General features: G+C 50.1%; 2 protein-coding genes across 2 annotated transcripts in view; both read left to right on the forward strand.

Moving 5' to 3' along the window:
• Nucleotides 1–7,884, forward strand: part of SNRPA (small nuclear ribonucleoprotein polypeptide A) — a 14,436-nt gene extending 6,552 nt beyond the window's left edge. Inside the window, 5 exon segments of the mRNA XM_017887431.1 lie at nucleotides 1,641–1,789; nucleotides 1,791–1,818; nucleotides 5,442–5,615; nucleotides 6,123–6,211; nucleotides 7,504–7,884. Of these exon segments, the coding sequence (XP_017742920.1) occupies nucleotides 1,641–1,789; nucleotides 1,791–1,818; nucleotides 5,442–5,615; nucleotides 6,123–6,211; nucleotides 7,504–7,663 (600 nt within the window). The 3' untranslated portion in view covers nucleotides 7,664–7,884.
• The window catches only part of MIA (MIA SH3 domain containing), a 12,800-nt gene continuing 5,358 nt past the window's right edge, over nucleotides 7,654–15,095 (forward strand). The window contains exon 1 of the mRNA XM_017887435.1: nucleotides 7,654–7,737. Within this exon, the coding sequence (XP_017742924.1) occupies nucleotides 7,678–7,737 (60 nt within the window). The 5' untranslated portion in view covers nucleotides 7,654–7,677. The remainder of the gene's footprint in view (nucleotides 7,738–15,095) is intronic.

Here is a 15,095-nt window from a genome sequence, read left to right on the forward strand (position 1 = left end):
TGGAGTGCAGTGGCGCGATCTCGGCTCACTGCAAGCTCCGCCTCCCGGGTTCCCGCCATTCTCCTGCCTCAGCCTCCGAGTAGCTGGGACTACAGGCGCCCGCCACCGCGCCCGGCTAGTTTTTTGTATTTTTAGTAGAGACGGGGTTTCACCGTGTTAGCCAGGAGGGTCTCGATCTCCTGACCTCGTGATCCACCCGCCTCGGCCTCCCAAAGTGCTGGGATTACAGGCTTGAGCCACCGCGCCCGGCCAAATTTTTTTAAAGTTTATTTTATTTATTTATTTTTTTACTTTTGATGAGATAGACGATGCTATCTCCCCTGGAAACACTGATTTTTGTATTTTTAGTAGAGATGGGGTTTCACCATGCTGCCCAGGCTGGTCTCCAACTCCTGAGCTCCAGTGATCTGCCAGCGTCAACCTCCCAAAGTGCTAAGATTACAGGCGTGAGCTACTGTGCCACACTAAGAATGTTTAACATACCTTCCCCTACTGAATAAGCACCATGAAAGAGGGGTTTTTGTCTATTTTGTTCATTGCTTTATTCCCAGAGCCTCGAATTGCGCCTGGCATCTGGCAGGTTCTCCTTAAACAGCTAAGTGAATGAGATTGAACCTGGAAGACTGAGGTGTATTCTTGTGTGACAGGAAATGCCCCTGCACTGCACTCCTCTCCTAGCATTGTCTCCTCGGGCCTTTGGCCTGATGTTTATTGCTGTTCCAGCTTCCCTTGAAAATACCAACAACCTTTCTACTGAACACTTACTTACTGTGTATCAGGTACTGTTCCAAGCACTTTAACTCATTTAGTCCTCATAACAGTCCTTTGAAGTGGGAGGTATCATAATCCCCGTTTTTCAGACAAGGAAGTTAAGGCCAAGATATTTATGTTTCTGTGTTCCTCAGTAAGCTCCTGATAAGGTCTGATTTTTTTGTTTCTTGTTTTTGTTTTGTTTCGTTTTTTGAGACAGTGACTTGCTCTGTCGCCTGGGCTGGAGTGCACTGGCGCGATCTCAGCTCACTGCAATCTTCGACTCCTGGGTTCAAGCGATTCTCCTGGCTCAACCTCTTGAGTAGTAGTGCCCAGCTAATTTTTGTATTTTTGGTAGAAATGGCGTTTCCCAGCCAGGCACGGTGGCTGGTGCCTGTAATCCCAGCACTTTGGGAGGCTGAGGTGGATGGATCACGAGGTCCAGAGTTCAAGACCAGCCTGACCAAGATGGTGAAACCCTGTCTCTACTAACAATACAAAAATTAGCCGGGCGTGGTGGTGGGTGCCTGTAATCCCAGCTAGTAGTGAGACTGAGGCAGAATTGTTTGAACCCGGGAGGCGGAGGTTGCAGTGAACTGAGATTGCATCACTGCACTTTAGCCTGGGTGACACAGCAAGACAATGTCTCAAAATAAGAAAGAAAAAGAAAAAGAGAGAGGGACAGAGACAAAGAAATGGGGTTTCGCTGCGATGGCCAAACTGATCTCCACCTCCTGACCTCAAGTGACCTGCTCCCTTTAGTCTCCCAAAGGGCTGGGATTACAGGCATGAGCCACAGCACCTGGCCCCTGATAAAGGTCCAGTTTTGAATCTTGGCAATTGGGCTCTGAATCCATGCTCTTAACCCGTTCTGCTCTCTGTTTTGGTAGCGTATCCAGTACGCCAAGACTGACTCAGATATCATTGCCAAGATGAAAGGCACCTTCGTGGAGCGGGACCGCAAGCGGGAGAAGAGGAAGCCCAAGAGCCAGGAGACCCCAGCCACTAAGAAGGCTGTGCAAGGCGGGGGAGCCGCCCCGTGGTGGGGCTGTCCAGGGGCCTGTCCCAGTAAGCCAAGCCGCAGAGACCAGCCCTCCCACTGCCAGGCCTTCCTCAGCCACATGGACTGGCTTTGGGACAGGGTGGGGAGAGTTCTCCACTTGGGGCTTCAGACCCCTCCTTTCTGTTTCCTTATAGAGATATGTGTCTGTCTCCCTTTTGGGGTGTTGAGCACCTAGATTATGCTATATCCTCTTGAAACGCTTGTTCCCTCCTTGTGAATGTTTCTCAAAGTCTTTCTTCATGGCTGTGACTTGATTTCACTCTCTCCATGGCCTTGATTTCACTCTCTCCATGGCCTTGATTTTGTCGCCTGTGTCTTGTAACTCATTGTGCATGTAGAAAGTCCAAGTGTCAGGCCGGGCGCGGTGGCTCACGCCTGTAATCCCAGCACTTTGGGAGGCCGAGGCGGGCGGATCATGAGGTCAGGAGATCGAGACCATCCTGGCTAACACGGCGAAACCCCGTCTCTACTAAAAATGCAAAAAATTAGCAGGGCGTGGCAGCAGGCGCCTGTAGTCCCAGCTACTTGGGAGGCTCAGGCAGGAGAATGGTGGGAACCCGGGAGGCGGAGCTTGCAGTGAGCTGAGATCGCGCCACTGCACTCCAGACTGGGGGACTGAGCAAGACTCTGTCTCAAAAAAAAAAAAAAAGAAAAAAAAAGAAAGTCCAAGTGTCTACTAAGCAACTGTTAGGATTAATAAGTGAACTTCATTTAGAAAGGTTGCTGGATATAAGGGCAATATGGACAAAATGAGTTTAATTATTTATTAATATTATTTTTGAGACATGGTCTCATTGTCACTCAGATTGGAGTGCATCACAGATTGGTGCCATCACAGCTCACTGCAACCTCCGCCTCAGCCTCCCTAGCAGCTGGAGCTGCTGGTGCGTGCCACACCCCACCCAGCTCACTTTTGCATTTTTTGTAGAGACAGGGCTTAGCCGTATCACCCAGGCTAGTCTCCAACTCACTGTCTCAGCCTCCGAAAGTGCCAGAATTGCATGCATGAGCCACCATGGCCGACCCCCAGTTTTATTTTTATATGCCAGTAACAGACAAGTAGACTTCACATTGAAAAGTAGCACTGAGGGGTAAATCCAACAAAAGGTTTGCAGAACGACTACACTGAAATCACAGAACTCAGCTGGGAGAAATCAGAGATTCAGCAATGGATAGAAAGACTCAGTGTTGTCAAGAGGTCAGTTCCATCCAAATTAATTGAAGATTCAACGTGATTGCAGTCAAAATCCCAACAGGTATTTTGGTAAACACTGGACACTGATTGGCTCTTTCTAAATGTATGGAAATACAAGGCTAAGCCAGGCGAGGATAATAAAGCACCCGGACCTGCATGACCAGGGGAAGCTCCAGCAACCAGGCCGGACCCAGTGGCTCATGTCTGTAATCCCAGCACTTTGGGAGGCCAAAATAGTAGGATTTCTTTTTTTTGATACAGAGAGTCTCGCTCTGTCACCCAGGCTGGAGTGCAGTGGCGCAATCTTGGCTCACTGCAAGCTCCACCTCCCGGGTTCACGCCATTCTCCTGCCTCAGCCTCCCCAGCAACTGGGACTACAGGCGCCCGCCACCACGCCCGGCTAATTTTTTTGTATTTTTAGTAGAGACGGGGTTTCACTGTGTTAGCCAGGATGATCTCGATCTCCTGACCTCGTGATCTGCCCTCCTCGGCCTCCTAAAGTGCTGGGATTACAGGCGTAAGCTACCACGCCCGGCAGGAGGATTTCTTTAGGTCAGGAGTTCAAGACCAGCCTCCATAAAATAGCAAGACCTCATCTCTACAAAGAATAAAATAGAGAACCGGGCGTGGTGACTCATTCCTGTAGTCCCAGTGGCTCAGGAGGCTGAAGTGGGAGGATCGCTTGAGGACTGGAGGTCGAGGCTGCAGTGAACAATGGTTTTGCCACTGCACTCCAGCCTGGGTGAAAGAGTGAGATCTTGTCTCTTTTTTTTCTTTTTTCTTTTTTTTTTTTTGAGAGGGAGTCTCAGTCAATCTGTCTCCCCAGGTTGGAATGCAGTGGTGCAATCTCGGCTCACTGCAACCTCTGCCTCTTGAGTTCAAGTGATCTTCTGCCTTAGCCTCCCAAGTAGCTGAATCACAGGCATATGCCACCATGTCCATGTGCAAAAAAAAAAAAAAATCTGCAGCAACCAACCAGGATGATATACAGTTGGCAGAAGGGTAGGAAGACAGACCAAGGGGACAGGATATGAAGAGTCTAGGCACAGCCACACTTGTACAATTACTTGATGTGTGATGAAGGTACCACTGCACTTGACTAAGGAAAGGAATTTTTTCCCCTAGTTCATGATGCGGGGCAGTTGGATATCTGCAAGGAGAAAAAATTAGCCCTGTCTCATACTATATGCAAAATGTAACTTGAAGTGAATCGCAGATCCAAATGTGACAGCTCACACAGTATAGCTTCTTTTTTCTCTTTTTTCTTTTTCTTTGTTGTTGTTTTTTTTTTTTTTTTTTTTTTTTTTTAAAGCACTGAGTACAAAAAAAAGATGGACGCACCAGGCCCACTCCTTAGGTCTCTGAGCCTCCGTGTCTCTCTGGCTTTCATGATTCTCGTGGCTCTGACTGGGTCGTGCTCTATTCGATGCCACTCACTTTCTCCAAGTTGGTGATGGTGTCTGGATTACTGTCGACTCCTGTTGTTAACTTCTCTCCTCTTCACTGCACCTAGTTTTCTGTCCACTTTTGACTTCAGATTGTGTTTCCAGCCCGAGTGTGCTACCTGCCATCTGTTGTCTCCCCTCTTCCCCTTGCTGCCATGCGTTTCGTTCTGCACCTGCCCTGAGTGTCCCTTTACATCTCTGCCCTTCTTTGTTTTTGTTTTTGTTTTTTTGGGACAGAGACTTTGTTGCCCAGGCTGGAGTGCAGTGGCGTAATCTTGGCTCACTCCAACCTTCTGCCAGGTTCAAGTGATTCTCCTGCCTCAGCCGCTCTAGTTGCTGGGATTACAGGTGCCCACCACCACGCCTGGCTAATATTTGTGTTTTTAGTAGGGATGGGGTTTCACCATGTTGCCTAGGCTGGTCTCAAACTCCTGACCTCAGGTGATGTGCCTGCCTCGGCCTCCCAAAGTGTTAGGATTATAGGAGTGAGCCACCGCGCCCGGCCTACCACACATTTCTTTCTGCACCTGCCCTGACTGTCCCTTTCCATCTCTCCCCTCTTTTGATTTTGTTTCTTAAGAGACAGGGTCTTGCTCTGCCTCCCAGGCTGGAGTGCTGTGGCATAATCAGGGCTCACTGCACGCAGTCTTGACCTCCTGTGCTCAAGCAATCCTCCTACCTCGGCCTCCCTCCTCCCAGCCTGTGGCTGGGTGGTTCCCGGAGGGTGATGGCCAGGAGCCATCTCCATGGAAACAGACCTCAGAACTCTGCCAGCATTTAACTCCCAAATAGTATTGAACTCTTTCTGATTTAATGTCCCACTAGACCCTGGGTTTGTTTTGTTCTGTCCAGCCCTCTCTGGGTGCCTTTTTTGCCTCTTTCTGGTTGTTTTTCCTTATATCTCTCACCTGCTGGGTTTGCTCTGATGGCCTCTTCTGTGTCTCCCGGGGCTGCTGTAACCACACTGTGTCCTCCCTCTCTCCACAGGGCATGCCGCCGATGACTCAGGCGCCCCGCATTATGCACCACATGCCGGGCCAGCCGCCCTACATGCCGCCCCCTGGCATGATCCCACCGCCAGGCCTTGCACCTGGCCAGATCCCACCAGGGGCCATGCCCCCGCAGCAGCTTATGCCAGGACAGATGCCCCCTGCCCAACCTGTGAGTATCTAGTCCCATCCCACCAGGTCTCATGTAAATAGTCAGAATACAGGCCTAGAAAGGGACCAATCTGGGGGCTGTTGTAGGTTGGGTGGTCTGGGTAGGCCCCCTGAGGAGGTGGTACTGAATGAGGAAGTAGCAGTGGGGTTGGGCCCTGGGCAGAGAGGAATTGGCATCTGGTTGGAGGGTCCGGAAGGTTAGGGTAGGCTGGAGTGGTGCCAGCACCTAGATTGATTCCACGAGCTATTGAGCACCTGCTTATGTGCCAGGCCCCGTTCTGCACTGTAGGGCTGCAGCAGGGACTGAGACGGAAACCTCTGCTGTCCTGTGGCCTACAGTCTGTGGGGCCAAAGAGGTGGGAGGCAGACAGGCAACAAGATGTGGTATGTTGGGAGAAAGTACCAGAATGAATTCAAGCAGTGTGAGGGATGGAGAAAGGGGCAGTACTAGGGGTCTCCCACTGGGTTCAGGGCTCCTGTGCTCACCGACTCCCCTACACCCTCGCAGCTTTCCGAGAATCCACCGAATCACATCTTGTTCCTCACCAACCTGCCAGAGGAGACCAACGAGCTCATGCTGTCCATGCTTTTCAATCAGTAAGTGGGGTCTGTGGCTGGGTGGTCCCTGGAGGGTGATGGCCAGGAGGCATCTCCATGGAAACAGGCCTCAGAACTCTGCCAGCAGAGCTCTGAGCCAAGTGAGACTTTGCAGGAGGGACAGCGACCAAAGATGTGAAAGGAGGAGGCTGTGGCTGGGCCCATGGCCTGTGGGGGACACGGGGATGAGGCTGGAAAGGTCTCCATGGCCAGGGCTTGCCGGCTTTTTTCAGCCTTAATTGAGGGCTGAGGGAGTCCGGCTCTGGGCCTCATTTTCCCAGCCCTGAAAATGGGGGCATACAAGGTAACGTACACGTAAAACTACATTGAGATGTCCTTGAACACTGGTTAAGACTGGCAGAAGTCAGCGTGCTCAAAAACAGCAAGTGTGGGAGATGGGATTTGTGAACTCTTGTGCCTGGCGTCAGGGTGGAGTCCGGTGCGGCGACGTGTAGAGAGGGGCTGTTCACCGGTGTTGGGTGAAGTTGTGGGTGTGGGTGAGTTCGTCTGGTGGTTCTGTTTCAGAGGCTGTGAGTGGAGCATTCATCACAGTGTTTGTGGTGGGGAGTTGAAGGCTGTCTGGGAGAAGGGATGGGCTACATGCAGCGTCTCACCATGCTGCACTGCATGGCACTTGGAAGAACGGAGAGCGCAACTTTATAATAGTACCAAGAGGAGATTGTGAGAACCTGAAAAATACAGAACAGTAGCACATCTGCAGCATGTCCACAAAGCTGTATATTTGAGAATGCCAGTGGAAAAAAGGATACCCAATAAACATGAGGATGTTTGCTTAATGGAGAAAGAAGTATGGAATGAGAAGAGGGAAATTAGAAACAGCAGATCAGAAAAGTGAGGGTAAGGCCGGGCGTGGTGGCTCATGCCTGTAATCCCAGTATCTTTGGAGGCTGAGGCAGTTGGATTACTTGAGGTCAGGAGTTCGAGACCAACATGGTGAAACCTTTTCTCTGCTAAAAAGTGAGGATATCAGTTATTATTGGTATGGCGGGTGGGTTGTGATTTAGGAAGGGCCCAGGGGACTGCGGTGTACTGTTTCTTGATTTAGGTTGCAGTTGCATGGGTGTTTGTGTTTAAATTGTTCATGAAATGCTATATTTACATTAGAGTTTTTCAACTTAGTACTATCTGCATTTTGGGCTGGATAATTCTGAGTAATGGGGCCCTGTCCTGTGCATTGGAGGCTACTTGGCATCATTTCTGGCCTGTGTCCACTTGATGCCATTATGTTAGGGAGAAATGCTGAGTCCCTGAGGTCTGTCATTCTCTTTCAGATTCCCTGGCTTCAAGGAGGTCCGCCTGGTCCCTGGGCGGCATGACATCGCCTTCGTGGAGTTTGACAATGAGGTACAGGCAGGGGCAGCTCGTGATGCCCTGCAGGGCTTTAAGATCACGCAGAACAACGCCATGAAGATCTCCTTTGCCAAGAAGTAGCACCTTTTCCCCCCATGCCTGCCCCTTCCCCCGTTCTGGGGCCACCCCTTTCCCCTTGGCTCAGCCCCCTGAAGGTAAGTCCCCCCTTGGGGGCCTTCTTGGAGCCGTGTGTGAGTGAGTGGTCGCCACACAGCATTGTACCCAGAGTCTGTCCCCAGACATTGCACCTGGCGCTGTTAGGCCGGAATTAAAGTGGTTTTTTGAGGTTTGGTTTTTCACAATCATTTGTCTGTTTGATATTCTTGCTCTTCATGGTTCCTTTCCCTCCACTTCAGCAGCCCATCCTGGGTTTTTGGACCTCTTGGCATTTTGAGGTTTGCAACCTTGGGGAAGCACAGGATAGTGTGGTAATATTGTTCAAACTTGGGTTACAATTACTGCTTTGGCAGTTTTGTGTATTATCCCAGTTCACAGCAGGAAATGGAATCCTAGGTCAGGAAATGGAAAGTCAGGGCTGCCACGTACAGTTAGGCAGGTTGGGTACTGCACAAGAATATTATATGTTTACACCACCAGTTTTCTAGCAGATGACAAGAGTGTTAAGGAAGAGGTGTTTCTTCACCTTTTTCTACCCTTCACAAAAGTGCAGCCTGTTGTAGCAATGTCCCCACAGAAACCACAGTAGGTAGTTCAAGCAGAAAGGAATTTAATACAGGAAACTTGGTGCTGCTGAAATCACGCGGAGTGTGAGTGGTAGGAGTGGCAGTCTTGAGTTCGAGTTTGCAACCCCTGAATGAACTCCTTACTAGAGTTCAGCGGGATGCCACTCTGACTTCTGGCAGTGCCTGGACTCATTTGATCACTCCTGGGGAGCTACTGACTTGATGCTGGTATGAGGGGTATGGCCACCTCACACACAGGTGATCTACCTTCCTGGCCAGTGGCCAGCCAGGAGCCTCGGGCAGGTGCCTGACCCCAATTCCCCTGCAGTGTCTAGCTGCGGGTAAGTCTAGGATATGTGACTTTTGGCTGTATAGCCGCATACCCAGCTGCAACTCTGGATAAGAAAGGGAGATTGGGGGCCGGGCACGGTGCCTCAAGCCTGTAATCCCAGCACTTTGGGAGGCCGAGGCGGGTGGATCACGAGGTCAGGAGATCGAGACCATCCTGGCTAACACGGTGAAACCCCGTCTCTACTAAAATACAAAAAAAAAAACTAGCCGGGCGAGGTGGTGGGCGCCTGTAGTCTCAGCTACTCGGGAGGCTGAGACAGGAGAATGGCGTAAAACCCGGGAGGCGGAGCTTGCAGTGAGCTGAGATCCGGCCACTGCACCCCAGCCTGGGCGACAGAGCGAGACTCTGTCTCAAAAAAAAAAAAAAAAAAGAAAGGGAGATTGGGGCCAGGCATGGTGGCTCAGCCTGTAATCCCAGCACCTTGGGAGGCTGAGGTGGGCAGATCACGAGGTCAGGAGTTAAAGACCAGCCTGACCAACATGGTGAAACCCTGTCTCTACTAAAAATATGAAAAAAATAAGCCAAGCACGGGGGTGCGTGCCTGTAATCCCAGCTACTCAGGAGGCTGATGCAGGAGAATTGCTTGATCCCAGGAGGTGGAGGTTGCAGTGAATCAAGATCGAGCCACTCCACTCCAGCCTGGGCCACAGAGCGAGACTGTCTCAGAAACAAAAAAAGAAAGGGAGATTGAGTTGGGCTTGGTGGCTCATGCCTGTAATCCCAGCACCTTGGGAGGCTGAGGTGGGCAGATCACGAGGTCAGGAGTTCAAGACCAGCCTGGCCAACATGGAGAAAACCCCATCTCTACTGAAAACACAAAATCAGCCAGGTGTGGTGGCGTGCGCCGGTAATCTCAGCTACTTAGGAGGCTGAGGCAGAAGAATCATTTGAACCCGGGAGGCAGAGGTTGCAGTGAACCAAGATCATATCATTACACTCTCAGCATGGGTGACAGCAAGACTCTGTCTCAAAAAAAAAAAAAAAAAAAAGAAAAGAAGAACGGGAGATTGGCTGGGGGGACTGTCCTTAGCAGTTTGTCACACTCCTGTCCTAGGGAATTTTAAATTGACCAAAAATAACATGCGCATGGCCCGGTGCTGTGGCTCACGCCTATAATCCTAGCACTTTGGGAGGCCGAGGTGGATAGATTATCTCAGCTTAGGAGTTCAAGACCAGCCTGGGCAACATGGTGAAACCCCATCTCTATTAAAAATACAAAAAAAATTGGCCAGGCGTGGTGGCTCATGCCTGTAATCTCAGCACTTTGGGAGGCCAAGGTGGGAGACTCAGCTGAGGTCAGGAGTTCAAGACTAGCCTGGCCAACATGGTGAAACCCTGTCTACAAAAATACAGAAGTAAGCCTGGCATGATGGTAGGTGCCAATCCCAGCTACCCATGAGGCTGAGGTGGGAGAATCACTTGCCCCTGGGAGTTGGAGGTTGCAGTGATCCAGGCTTGCACTGAAGCCTGGGCAACAGAGCGAGAATCTGTCTCAAAAAAAAAAAAAGCACAAAAAATTAGCTGGGCGTGGTGGTAGATGCTTATAGTCCCAGCTACTTGGGAGGCTGAGGCACAAGTATTGCTTGAACTTGGGAGGCAGAGGTTGCAGTGAGCTGAGATCGCACCACTGCACTCCAGCCTGGGCGACAAAAAGTGAGACTCCATCTCAAAAAAAAAAAAAGTATATATGTGTGTGTGTGTGTATATATATATATATATATATGTATATATGCGCATGCACACATTAAAACCCTTTCTCACACCAGGTACATGGAAAAAGGCAATCTTTTGGCAAAAGGTAGATCTACCACTAAATACAGTAGGCTGGGTGCAGTGGCTTAAGCCTGTAATCCTAGCACTCTGGGAGCCAAGGCAGGTGGATGACGAGGTCAGGAAATTGAGACCATCCTGGCCAAGATGGTGAAACCCTGTCTACTAAAAATACAAGAATTAGTTGAGTGTGGAGGCATGTGCCTGTAATCCCAGCTACTCTGTCGCCCAGGCTGGAGTGCAGTGGCATGATCTCAGCTCACTGGAACCTCCGCCTCCCGGGTTCATGCGATTCTCCTGCCTCAGCCTCCCAAGTAGCTGGGACTCCAGGCACCTGCCACTATGCCTGGCTAGTTTTTATTTTTATTTTTATTTATTTATTTATTTATTGAGATGGAATTTTGCTCTTGTCGCCCAGGCTGGAGTGTAGTGGCGCGATTTCTGCTGACTGCAACCTCCGCGTCACGGTCTTAAACTCCTGACCTCAAATGATTCACCCACCTCAGCCTCCCAACGTGCTGGGATTACAGGTGTGAGCCACTAATGAACCTGGTGAAACATACTAAATTCTTATTTTCCTGCCAAGGCTCTAAACCCAATCCTGCTCATGCTCTGCTCTTCCCGTTCACGAGGAATGTCAGTATCAGAAGCAGTGAAGATACAGAGCTCCCCATGCAGACCTCTTGTGATGGGAAAGGTGGGAACGAGAGGAATTGCCGTCTGCAGTAAATGATGTTTATTGCTGACAGGCAAGGGGAAACATCTTGCCCACCACACTGGCAACCACGGCCTACTGGCTATTAAGTATGTGGGGTCCGTGGTCAGCCGGTCCTGGTTTCTGCTTTCTGGGGACTTCCTAGCTGTTAGCCTATGGGCAGTTGATGTCCCCTCTCTGAGTTTTGTTTACTTCCTGTGTAAAGAGTAGTCCCTCTATATTAATACCATGATGATGTTTGTAGTTATTACCCATCCCCCAACACACACTCTCTCTCCCTTTCAGGCACTTAGCAAACACTCAATAAGTTCAGCAAATATTTGCTGAGTACCTATTGTGTGCTACATACTTTTGTAGGGATAAGATATGCAGTGATGAATAAAATGGACAATTTCCAATATCATATTGTGATGAAAACAAAACTGATGTGGTGGGGCCAGCACACTGAGAGGCCGAGGTGGGATGGTTGCTTGAGGCAAGGAGACCAACCTGGGCAACAAAGCGAGACTTCATCTCTAGAAAAAAAAATTAAAAGTTAGCCATGCGTGGTGGCACATGCCTGTAGTCTCAAGCTACTTGGGAGCCTGAACCAGGAGGTTCACTGGAGCCCAGTTCAAGGCTGCAGTGAGCTATGATGGCACGACTGTACTCCAGCCTGGGTGACAGAGTGAGACCCCATCTCAAAACAAAAAACAACCTCGGCTGGGCCGGGCATGGTGGCTCACGCCTGTAATCCCAGCACTTTGGGAGGCTGAGGTAGGTGGAACACTTGAGATCAGGAGTTCGAGACCATCCTGGCCAACATGCTGAAACCCTGTCTCTATTAAAAATACAACAACAACAACAAAATTGGTTAGACGTGGTGGTGTGTGCTTGTAATCCCAGCTACTCGGGAGGATAAGGCAGGAGAATCGCTTGAACCCGGGAGATGGAGGTTGCAGTGAGCTGAGATCTCACCACTGCACTCCAGCCTGGGTAACAGACCAAGAATCCGTCCAAAAAAAAAAAAAAAAAGGCCTGATGTGAAGGGGATGGTGGGGCTGGGAACAGTAATGAGTGGTCCAGAAAACCCCTCTGAGAAGGTGCATTTGAGCTGAGCTCATAGTGCTTGGTGTTGGGTTTGTAGACATGGCACAGACCTAGTCTTCATCCCTGACAAACTCCTCCCTGGCCCCAAGCCTGTGTGTGTCCATTCTCTTCTAAAAAAACGCTTGGACTTGCCAGTCTAGAGGTGAGGGTCCCTGGGAGCAAGGCAGACCCTCTGGAGAAGTATGCTCAGCCTGTGGATCTCTGAAGCACACTTTGGAGGTGAGAGATGAAAAAAAAGAGGCCGGGCGTGGTGCCTCACCTCTGTAATGCCAGCACTTTGGGAGGCTGAGGTGGGCGGATCACTTGAGGTCAGGAGATCGAGACCAGTGTGGCCAATATGGTGAAACCCCGTCTCTACTAAATGTACAAAAATTAGCTGGGCATGGTGGCACGTGCCTATAGTCTCAGCTGCGTGGAGGCTGAAGCAGAAGAATTGCTTGAACCTGGAAGGCGGAGGTTGCAGTAAGCCACGATTGTGCCACTGCACTCCAGCCTGGGTGACAGAGCGAGATTCTGTCTCAAAAATTTAAAAAATAAAAAGAAAAAATGTGCTTCTCAGTGGCCCTGCTCCTGTGGCTGCGATATGGAGGGAGAGTACAAAGTGGGGATACATCCAGCTGCTATGTTGTGAGCTGTCTGTAGAGGTCCATGTGTCAAGAAAACTGAGGACAGAGGCCCTCAGTCCAGTTCCCACAAACAACTGAATCTCCACAACAGCTGCCTGAATGGGCTTGGAAGCAGTCCTTCAGATGAAACTGTACCCCTGGCTGACAGGCTGATTGCAGCCTTATAGCAGACCTTGAGCCTGAGATACTCGACCCACAGAAAAGTTGATAATTTTGGTCTTTTTTTTTCTAAACAGGGTCTTGCTCTGGAGTGCAGTGGCATGATCATGGCTCACTGCAGCCTCTACCTCCTGGGTTCAAGTGGTCCTCCCACCTCAACCTCCTGAGTGGCTGGGACTATAGGTGTTTACCACCATGCCCAGCTAGTTTTCTTTTTTTCTCTTTTGTAGGTATGAGGGTCTCACTGTGTTACCCAGGCTGGTCTCAAATTTTTAGGCTCTAGCAATCCTCCTGTCTCAGCCTCCCAAAGTGCTGGGATTACAGGCATGAGCCACTGCACTGGGCCAATGTTGGCCTTAGGCTAAGTATGCAGCAGGAGATACATGCATTGGGCTTTGGGAATTGAAGTCACTTCTACTTCTTTGTGGCTTCATCAGTAATCTGGGGCAGGGGGCACAGTCCCCACAGCTGATTTTTTTTTTTTTTTTTTTTTGAGACGGAGTCTTGCTCTGCCGCCCAGGCTGGAGTGCAGTGGCCGGCTCTCAGCTCACTGCAAGCTCCGCCTCCCGGGTTCACGCCATTCTCCTGTCTCAGCCTCCCGAGTAGCTGGGACTACAGGCGCCCACCTCGTCGCCCGGCTAGTTTTTTGTATTTTTTAGTAGAGACGGGGTTTCATCGTATTAGCCAGGATGGTCTCGATCTCCTGACCTCATGATCCGCCTGTCTCGGCCTCCCAAAGTGCTGGGATTACAGGCTTGAGCCACCGCGCCCGGCCACAGCTGATTCTTGAGTGTTCTTTCTGAGTATCCTTAATACTTCACACACTTTCATATATCTGAACTTTGTTCATTGATTATCTCCCCTTTATTTTTCATTCCTTGATGAATCTCCAGGGTCTGGATCAAGGCCTAGCATACTTTATGTACTCATGAAATCTTTAATGAATGAAGAAATGATATTTTTTTTTTTTTTTCTGAGATAGGAGTCTCACTCTGTCACCCAGGCTAGAGTGCAGTGGCATGATCTTGGCTCATTGCAACCTCCACCTCCCAGGTTCAAGCAATTCTCCTGCCTCACCTTCCTGAGTAGCTGGGACTACAGGCATGTGCCACTACGCCTGACTCGTTTTTGTATTTTTTAGTAGAGACAGGGTTTCACCATATTGACCAGGCTGGTCTCAAGCTCCTGACCTTGTGACCTGACCGCCTCGGCCTCCCAAAGTGCTGAGATTATAGGCCTGAGCCACTGTGCCCAGCTGATTTTTTTTTTTTTTTTTTTTTGAGACAGGATCTCACTCTCTCGTCCAGGCTGGAGTGCAGTGGCACGATCTTGGCTCACTGCAGCCTCCACCTCCCAGTTTCAAGCGATTCTGGTTCGGCCTCCCAAGTAGCTGGGACTACAGGTGTGCACCACCACGCCTGTCTAATTTTTGTATTTTCACCATGTTGGCCAGGTTGGTCTCAAAAATTCCTGACCTCAAGTGATCCGCCTGCCTCAGCCTCCCAAAAGTGGTGGGATTTCAAGAGTAAGCCACCATGCCTGGCCTGAATGAAGAAATAATTTTTTTTTTTTTTTTTAGGCGGAGTTTCACTCTTGTTGTCCAGTCTGGAGTGCAATGGCACTATCTCAGCTCACCACAACCTCCGCCTCCCAGGTTCAAGCAATTCTCCTGCCTCAGCCTCCCTAGTAGCTGGGATTATAGGCATGTGCCACCATGCCCAGCTAATTTTTTTTGTATTTTTAGTAGAGATGGGGTTTCTCCATGTTGGTCAGGCTGGTCTCAAACTCCCGACCTCAGGTGATCCACACACCTCGGCCTCTCAAAGTTCTGGGATTACAGGCGTGAGCCACTGCGCCAGGCCAAGAAATAATTTTTTAAAGAGGGTTTTAAAGTGGGGCTGGGGGATCGGGCGCGGTGGCTCAAGCCTGTAATCCCAGCACTTTGGGAGGCCGAGACGGGCGGATCACGAGGTCAGGAGATCACAGACCATCCTGGCTAACACAGTGAAACCCCGTCTCTACTAAAAAATACAAAAAAACTAGCCGGGCGAGGTGGCGGGTGCCTGTAGTCCCAGCTACTCGGGAGGCTGAGGCAGGAGAATGGCGTAAACCCGGGAGG

This window comes from Rhinopithecus bieti, unplaced genomic scaffold (genome assembly GCF_001698545.2).
Source record: "Rhinopithecus bieti isolate Rb0 unplaced genomic scaffold, ASM169854v2 scaffold_15776, whole genome shotgun sequence".
NCBI lineage: Eukaryota > Metazoa > Chordata > Mammalia > Primates > Cercopithecidae > Rhinopithecus > Rhinopithecus bieti.